Genomic DNA, 9,757 nt, shown 5'->3' with positions numbered 1-9,757 from the left:
AAGGATGTCATCAGCTGGTTTAGAAAATCATCTTTTGAAGATTAAAGTATAAGTATTGTGACGTCCAAAATAATATTCAACCTTATGATAACAAGAGGGTCATATTGTTATGAGAAGTTCTCTCTCCTTGTCGACTGTGACTAGAGAAATTTGAACTGCATATTTCATATTATGTTAGTATTATTTGTGAGTAATGTCGTTAGATAGACAATATAAAATGGAATATAATAGTCTTAGCTTTTACATAGCCAAAATAATTAAATGAAACACCTCAGCACGCAACCCATATAGGACCACAGTATAATGCATTTAATCTAGTTAAAATACTAATGAATGTTGAATTGAGTGATATATAATTTTTGTATATGTCTTACAAAGATCAATATAGTATACAGATGAGGCTCATAGTTTCAGCCCGGTGTAATTTAGTATTTTAATTATTTAAAGTTCTGTAAACAACATTTGGTTATTTTTTCTCTAGCGTTTTGTGATATAATATTTTTATTAAATAAATACAATATAGAAAAATTAACCACGAGAGAGCCAGGATTTTTGTATCCTATGATGGCCAACCATTACAAGCTAAATTAAACTCAATTTTTTCGGGTAGTCCCACCCATAATGTGAGAACCTAATGCCGTTTCTGGCATCCAATCTAGAACACACACAAGTTACCTAATTGTTATTGAATCGTTGCAAAGAGTTGCAAAGAGGACAGAGGAGCATTAAAGAGCGAGACAAGAGATAAGGAATCTAGCTATCTCATCACCGCCATCATCCCCATCAAAAGTCAGGTCAAATGGTGAATGGTTACTCCATTAGATTCGGAGCCAGTTTGTTTAACAATGCCACTCATTTGCCACGCTCAATGGTTGGGCTAGATTTTAAACAACGACACTTTCACATGCGGAGCCTACAACTTTTCGTATATAAACATAAGTAGTAACTTTTATTTGTACAATATTGCTCGTAAATAGGGCTGGAATTCGAGCCGAGCCGAGCCAGCTCGGCTCGACTCGCTAAAGCTCGGTCAACAATCGAGTTAGCTTGACTCAACTCGTTTAACAATCGAGTCCGGATTTAAAACTTGGCTCGACTCGTAAAGCTCGCGAGTAACTCACGAGTAGCTCGTTTAAACGGTTAAATAGAACATGTAAAATGTACAATGCATTTTCCCGAGTATTTGGGCATGAATGATGAACAACAAGCATTATGACTATGATACCAGAACAATATAAATCACAACGATCAATATATCATGAGAATAAGATTGCCAAGTTGAGAAACCATAAATATACTTGCCCATTTTGGTGGGCTTGGGCCAACTCCATTTTTACCGAGCTAAACGAGCTACTCACGAGTTCGATGAGCTCGGCTCGTTTAGCTTGAACTCGTTTAACGATAAAATATAAAACTCGACTTGGCTCGTTATACACCGAGTTCGAGTTGAGGCGAGTCGAGTCGCGAGTTACTTGTTTAACTCGCGAGTTTCGAGTTTTAATCCCAGGCCTACTCGTAAACGTTGATACGGAAACTAGAAACATCCTTTTTTATTTCATGTTTTTATGTTTCTTATTTTTATATTATTTTTAATTTTTAATATATAAAAGTAATTTAAAGACACATAAAACATTAAGTTAGATGCAAGTGACCTTTTTTTTATTTATATGATGACTTATCATATATTGAAACTCTTTGTGTAACACATTAACATTTATTCAGTTTTATGTGAACATAATCTATAGAAATGTGAACATTCATGTTTTTACATTTATATTATATTTTCTAGCGCTTAACTGATTTATAAGCAGTAAATATGATTTTCATGATTTGTGATTTTTAAAACTACACGTTAATTGACCATGCTAATTGCGGGCTTTTTAGAAAAAACACGGGCACTTGCGCCTGAAGCGGTGAATAGGAGCTCCCAGAGCGCAAGCCTGGGGCAAGCTGGTGCGTAAATCAGCCCGAGTTCCAGCTTGGGCCTTGGGGGACCTTAATTTGTGCGCATGCTCTTCCTAGGATAACATGAAACATTTTAGGGGCAGAGTTGAATGCCCTGAGATTATTAACATCATATTCCAGGTAGTACAAGGCTCAGGCGACGACGAGTTCGATCGAAAGCGGTAGCACGATCAAATCAGTCTTCCTTCTCGGCGTTGCCGCAGTAGCCATAGGGGTTCTTCCTGGCCCAGTTCCACTGGTCCCTGCACATCTCCTCGATCCCGTACTTGGCTCTGCAATGCAAAGCAAAGCGGTACAGGTGTGTACGTAGTATGTGTTTTAATCCCACTCGACAAACTAGAGAAGTTGCAGTTGGTTAGAGTTCATGGCGATGGATTACCTCCAGCCGAGCTCCCTCTCGGCCTTGGCGGTGGACGCGTACACCTGCTCCGAATCGCCGGGCCTCCTGGGGCACATCTTCACCGGGATTTCCTGCAGCAGCCACAGACGGTCAGTCTGAAGCCCCTTTTTCATCTGAACTGACAGGGCAAATACCAACAACGGAGATATATCACTATCAAACACCTTGCCGTATGCCTTCTCGAACGCGCGCACCATCTCCAGCACGGTGGTCCCGCGGCCAGTGCCGAGGTTGTACGCGACACAGCCGATGTCAGGGGTGGCGAAGAGCTTCTCGAGGGCCGCGATGTGGCCGTCGGCGAGGTCGACGACGTGGATGTAGTCCCTGACGGCGGTGCCGTCTCTGGTGCGGTAGTCGTGGCCGTAAACGTTGAGCACGGGGAGCCTGCCCACGGCCACCTGCTGTATGTAGGGGAGCAGGTTGTTGGGCACGCCCTTGGGGTCCTCGCCGATGTCGCCGCTCTCGTGCGCGCCGATGGGGTTGAAGTAGCGTAGCAGGATCGTCCGCCACTCCGGGTTCGCGTGCTGGTAGTCGCGCAGCATCTCCTCAAGGTACAGCTACATGTCGACGATCACCGTCACATCGATGCCAATTGCAGTGACTGATGACAACCTGACGGACTGTAGAAAGTTACCTTGGTCCTGCCGTACGGGTTGAGGGCCTTGAGGGGCGAGTCCTCGACGCAGGGCACCTTCTCCGGCTGGCCGTACACGGTGGCCGACGACGAGAACACCAGCTGGTACGTTCGGTTCTTGCGGGTGTCAGAAACCTATCTCTGAAGTGCAGACGACAGGGGTTTTAGGGCGATGGATCAAGATGGAGTACCTTGTTGCATCCGTGTTGCTTCATGACGTCGTAGAGGTTGACGGTGCCGACGATGTTGTTGCGGTTGTACATCTCCGGGTGCGCCACGCTCTCCGCCACCGCCTTGAGCCCGGCGAAGTGGATCACGGCGTCGTACCTGGCAAAGCCCAAGATTTCATCACCGGTTGCGAGATTTAATCGGGTTGGAAATTGGAATGGACGATCGATCCAAAAATCACCTCCTGGCGGCGAACACCTTCTCGATGTCATCCTTGATCGTCAAATCCCCCTGGGATCAACCGAACCAACCAAACCAAATCAAACCAGTCAGCCGCAAGTTACGGCAGGAACGAGGATCGGAGAAGGAACCAGAGTGGAGGAGTAGAAGGTGGGGCGTGCGTACGAGGATGAAGTGGAGGCGGGCGGAGAGGGCGGGTCCGGCGATGTGGCGGACGCGGTCGAGCGCCTCGGGGACGGAGTTGTGGAAGTTGTCGACGACGGTGACGGCGTAGCCCTTGCCCAGGAGCTGCAGCACCGTGTGCGTGCCGATGAAGCCCGCGCCGCCCGTCACCAGCACGCTCCTCCCCTCACCGCTCCCGGCCCCGTCGCCCTCGCCAGCGCCGCCGATCGCCATCTCTCTCCTCTCGCCGTCAGTCAGAGCCGGGTCCTGGTGGTGGGGTTTTTGTTGCACGCACACACGTACGGCCACACCGCCTGGGTCGTGACGGATATATACCGGCGGAGTTATGGAGGATACGTGCCGTGCCGGGCGACGCGAGCGTGCAGTTATGCGCTACATACACAGCCTAGTACTACGTACGTACAATTTGTTCCGATCTCAAGATTCCATTGACGCCGCCGATCGCTTCCAAATTCAGCTCTGGAATTGAAGGCTCGATGATCGTCTTGAATTGAAGGCCTGATCATGTGAGTGCGGCTTAACGGAACACCCGTGCGATACGTGACGCTCACGAGGCGCGCGGCGGATATCTCGCTGCGGCCCGTCCGATCACCAACGTTCCTATCCACGTCCCCATCCGTCTCATCCCCAAAATCGCATCGCTACAACCCCGGCAATTCCTATCGGCCAGCCAAAAACGATATCGGGTCGCCATCCAGGGTCTCCTCGTTTTTCTCTCTGTCGTCAGCGTAGGCTAATCAATCTGAACATGGCACGGGGAACGTTGAGTTCGTTCCCGTCGTGCTCTAGTGCTATCTTATCCCAGTTCTAGTGCTCCAGACGGCAGTCTCACGGTCTGATTCCCGCGGAGGAGTGTGGGGAACAACCACATCGCGTTAACTGCTCGGCATGCCGAGCAGGCTCCGTTTCCGTTCGGTTCCTCCTTTTTGCCATCCATGGTGGTCCATGTGGATGTGTAGTTCATGTATATCTCTTCACTTGGAAGAATGGATATCAGCGATCCATGGCCTGAGCCTTGTACTATGTCGAGATTTACTCGTTTTGTGGGCTTGACTCGGGTAAATGAGGCGACTAGAAGTGTTTGTGTAGCTCGACTAAAAAAAGAGGTTGATCTTAAGCAAACACTAGCTAGCTCAATTTAGCACGATGCTTGAAGTGATACAATTATACATATAGTGATATTGTTACATATTAAATTAGGATGATTTGTATCCTAGATGTGGGAGCTTTCTTCATCTTTTAGGCAACAAAAAAAATGGAAGATTAATTAAAAAGTATAGAATACCCGCAAAAAAATTAAAGTATTGAAAATCTAGGCAGTAAGGTGGAATGCGGCCAGTCCTACGCAAAATACAAAACTACGACATTGTTGTGCTTTTAAGTAGTTGAAAACATCGCTCTAGATTGAAATTCTCATCAGCCTATTGTGTTCAAACTTAGCCCAATATATATCGACTAGACAGATCGATGAGGACTCAATTCGAACTCACTTGAATTTTAGTCAAGGCTAAATCAACCATATTATAACTCGCTTGAAGATGCATGTCGAGCGTGGGTCACACGTAGATGGCTCTTGTTATTATGCGGGCCTGGCTATCAGTTACGTGGCAACGCTCATAGCTCATGTCAAGACCCGGCACATGTGCAGTGGTTTCTCTGATCGGACGTGTTGGACCTTTCTCGGCTTATCAAAGATAGAACGTAGTCCCTCCGTCCCAAAATGTAAGGCGTCTAAGGATTAGTCAAAAGTTAACTTTTTTTAAGGTTGATCAAGTTTAGACACAAAATTATAAACATTTACAGTACTGAATCAATATGAATAGATTCACCATAAAATATTTTTTCTTAATATGTCCATTCGATATTATAGATGTAAATATATTTTTCTAAATATTTGGTCAAAGTTAGTAAAGTTTGACTTTTAACCAATCCTTAGACGCCTTACATTTTGGGATGGAGGGAGTATGTCCTATTTGCAAAAGAAATGGAGGCATCTCGGTCTTTCCGTGTCATGGAGATTTGGTGGTGAGTATCGGGTATCAAGCTAGATCTCACCATAGTTGGTTGTACATGTGCATGCGTCGTACCGTTGCTGAACCTCGAAGTCTTTCGAACTTGATCTTTGGTATGAAAGCTATAATCTAGCCTTCACTGGTAGGATCTAGTAACGGTGACGGTGACGCTTGTGTGGTGTTTCCTTCCTTAAGTCATTGCTTGTAAAGAACCATTAATGTATTAGTTTGATATAAATATTCCACTTCTGTAGGAAAAAAAAGATAGAAGTGTTGAATAGCCGGGCAATGCAAAGAGTTCCTAGATAGAAGGAAATAACTTTAGTGAATAAAAAGATATTTTTTAATAAATTAGAAAGTCGGATAAAATAAAAATGATAATCAAAAATAATTGAAATGATGAACTTTTTGTGTTGTGAAGTTGGGATGTTTGTGAGCTTCATTTGCTGCAATGCTTAATGGGCACCCAGTGAGCCGGTGACAGCCTTTGGCCCTTTCCAACGGGCAATGCATATCTTTTTTCCGAGTCAGTCTACTTGTTTCATTTTTTTGTGGTATAAACCTTATACATCAACAAGGTTGGTGGTTACCTTGAATAGCACACCCCCTTCGTGTTATGGGCCGGACCATACTTCGCTATTTTTTTCACCTAGCCTTTTGGTGGTTTTCTGTCAGGTTTTTTCCTTTCTTTTGTTTTCATGTTTCTGTAAGGTTTTTCTCGGTTTTAAAAAAATATTTAGTTTTAGGATTCAAAAAATATTCAAATTCTAAAAAGTTCAAATAAATAATAATTTTTGGATTAATGTTTATTTTTGAGAATTATTCAATCTTAAAAATGTTAAATCTAAAAATGTTAAAATTTCAAAAAAAAAATTTAAAAATATGTTCAATTTTCAAAAATTGCCAGTTTTCAAAAAAATTTGTAAACATGTTCATTTTTCAAATATGTTCAATCTCGGAAAAAGTTCACATTAAAAAATAGTAAATAACCAGCAGAAAAGTAATAGAATAAACCTGAAAAAGCAAAAAAAAAAAAAAAACAAAGATAACACTAGGCCGGACCTGTGGCGCGCTCCCCTTGACGAGGCCACTCCTATTTGACGCTAAGGGCATCACCAGCAGGCCGGTCCAAATTGGCCATCCAAACGGTCCGTTTTTATCTGTTTGGGTCGGCCCACGGATATGATGCATCGTGCGGGGTCTGGCTGGCCTGGGCACCACGCGGCGCGACCCATTCGGTCCGCGCTGGCTTTGCCCAGGCCTGGCCAGTTGGCCATTGCCTTCCAAATAACATGGCAATTCAAACAAGGCAGTTCAAATTGTAGAAAAAGTAAATTTTGTTCAAACAAGAATATTTCACAATCCCACATAGTTTTACAAATAAGACAACCCAAATTGAATATCGAAACAGACTATCTAGGTTGTTCTCCTGCATGAGTTCACATGTGCTTAACCAAATTAGCTTGAAAACGATCATGGGTGGTTCGATGCCGGAATGAATTATGCATATGCAAGAAGTACTTCCACCTTTGAGCTTTCCAATAAGAAGTGCACGGTAGCAAAAGCCTTGGAAAATGACTTTTCGGTCTCTGGAATCAACTCGTGTAATGGCCTTTCTATCTAGCAGAATTACCGATTCTCCAGGCTTGCAAAAACCTTGGAAACCAACTTTTTGGTCTTTCAAATCAATGTTCAATGGCCTTTCTATCCAAGACATTGTCCGATTCTCCAAACTTTGGAACCTCCTTGACAATATTCATTTGGAAAATGACACTCCAAGCCAATCATGTGGAAGTTCAAAAAAAAAATGAATGCTATTCGGACAAATTGGTATACATGATGCAAATTTTGAGCCTCATCACATCCTCCATGATTTCCTTGGTGTGGAAACTGTGGAGGTAGCCCAAATGCAAGATTTTTTCATGGTTGATTGTTCAAAATAGAATGTGGACGACAGATAGGCTTGAGCAGTGAGAATGGAAAAATTATGGCCTTTTGTAAGATTTGCAATCAAGTGCTAGAATTGGCCACACATCTCCTTTTGAAATGTTTGTTCACTGTTAGACTTTGGTCCAACCTAAAGATTTAGCTTGGCTTAGATGATATCGAGCCTAGATACTGGCATATCATGGAAACCATGAAGGATTGGTCATTTAGTGGACTCACGTCGTCCGCAGGAATGGTGAATCAATGAAGGCAATGACCTCGCTTGCCATGTTGGTGGCATGGGAAATTTGAAAAGAGCGTAATGCCCATGTATTCCGAAACAATTCCATAACTTCGATCATGTCACTCTCATTTTTTTTTATTATCTAAATTTTTTTTGTTGAGAATCTTCCGAGTCGGTGCCCGATGAGATGCGATGGGCCACATGCATTAATCGGGCCACACCCGGCATTTCGCGTGGTGGGAAGAAATAAGAACTATGACAGGAAAACAGCCAATGATACCGGAAAAAAATCTGTAATACTGAGGTCACAATCACACGTGTCACGGTCTCACGGGAAAGATAATAAGACTGCATATCATTTTGCCAATCACATGCTGGACCATTTGATATACACTCCCCACATGCTCTCCGGTGGCACACATGCAATCGTATAGACTAGGTCTGTGCGTTCACTTGGGTCTACTTTAAATTCGTGCTTTTAAAAATAAAAACCAGAATATAATTATTTTACGATCCAATAAATTCGGGTACCCAATAATTCGGCATCCATCATGCCCAGACAATGCAATCGACACAAAACTTGGACACTATCTAGTAAAAAATTGCAGCATTCCATATGCATTTTGGACTTTTTTTTTCAATACATATGTTATTATCGATAGGCAAGAATAAGCCTTCAACAATGCCAAACAAAGACGAAACCACACTATAGCAGTTTGATCAACATACAATAATACCACAAATCCATAATTCACACATATCACACAGTTCTGAAAATTGGGCGGAATGGTAAAGCTCGTCAGTTTCGTTAATTCGGTTACTGAGAACTAATGACTGACTTGACCAAACTAAATTCGGTTTGCGAAATTTGCTACCAATATATTGACCGGTCTTTCGGTCTAAGTCTTTCAGGTTCAGTCTCAGTCTTTTTGGTTTCAGTTTTCGGTTTTTCTGCATATCCCAAAGGCATACAGACTACGGAGTACATCCGGTACAGTACAGTCAAGTCAACCAGATCCACTGCTGACAGAATACTAATTTCTTGCGCTGTAGCTTGTACAACAAAGGGCATGTAAGCCCAGAGATAATATATCCTGACTAACCCCTCCGTGACAGTGGTCCTAGCAATGATATTTCTCACCTTTCTCCTACCAAATCCACGCCCAGCCAGATCTCCATGCACAACCTGGCACCCAGCCAGCCTTTAGATCCAGGACATGATCACTGGATCGGTCGAAAACAAAAGAGAGAAATGATTCGAGCAGAGGGGATCAAGCCGCGAGATCAATGATTAAAGCTAGAAGACAAAGAGAAAGGTGAAAAGGGAGCTGAGTACTTGAGTAATTTCCAAGGAAACAGTCACATTAGCGTCTTTGCCTGCCCAAGATCTTCCTCTTCCTCCACATGCAGAAAGGCGGTGAATTTTCCTGGTTCCTCTGTGCCTGCATCTGCATCCGGTACTCTGGTACAATACAGATTCCGGACAGGTTTGCCTTCATTTTACAATCATCAAATCCTGGACCAAATATGTACTGATCAGTGATCATACAGTGATACTATGCTCAATTGTCTCCTGCTGCATGAATCATGATGAGAAGTGGAAACACACTACGGACGCTTGGCCATCTCGAGTGATCATACAGTGAGTCAGTGATACATTATGACACTCTCTACCTGATGAAAAGTACAAACAAACTGCCGACAGTTTACCATCTTGAGAGGCTTAGAAATGGCCATTCACAGTGAGAAGTAATCAACACTATTTAGGTCTTAACTATGATTCAGTACCATCTGAAAATATTGTCTATCAGTGTGTAAAACTGTAGCTGACTTTGGAGTTCAGCCTCCAAAGTGCTCAGATTTTAAGTTCATCATGAGAAACAATCAACACAATTTAGGTCTTAATCATGACTCGGAAACTTCTGAAAATACTGCTGTAGCTCTCAATTTGCAGCAGAAGTGAAAGAACAGGGAGCGAAACACCC

General features: G+C 43.4%; 1 protein-coding gene across 1 annotated transcript; it reads right to left on the bottom strand.

Moving 5' to 3' along the window:
• Positions 1-2,020: 2,020 nt before the first annotated feature.
• Positions 2,021-3,803, bottom strand: LOC124681127 (UDP-glucose 4-epimerase 3-like). Its single transcript, XM_047216080.1, has 7 exons — positions 3,573-3,803; positions 3,409-3,458; positions 3,191-3,326; positions 3,000-3,101; positions 2,530-2,922; positions 2,345-2,436; positions 2,021-2,237 (listed from the first exon to the last, which is right to left on the bottom strand). The coding sequence occupies exons 1-7, from the start codon at positions 3,801-3,803 to the stop codon at positions 2,141-2,143; spliced, it is 1,101 nt and encodes a 366-aa protein (XP_047072036.1). The 3' UTR covers positions 2,021-2,140.
• Positions 3,804-9,757: the final 5,954 nt, after the last annotated feature.

The sequence above is a fragment of the Lolium rigidum genome, unplaced genomic scaffold, assembly GCF_022539505.1.
Source record: "Lolium rigidum isolate FL_2022 unplaced genomic scaffold, APGP_CSIRO_Lrig_0.1 contig_34223_1, whole genome shotgun sequence".
Classification (NCBI taxonomy): domain Eukaryota; kingdom Viridiplantae; phylum Streptophyta; class Magnoliopsida; order Poales; family Poaceae; genus Lolium; species Lolium rigidum.
This window is presented reverse-complemented; position numbering and strand designations above follow the sequence as displayed.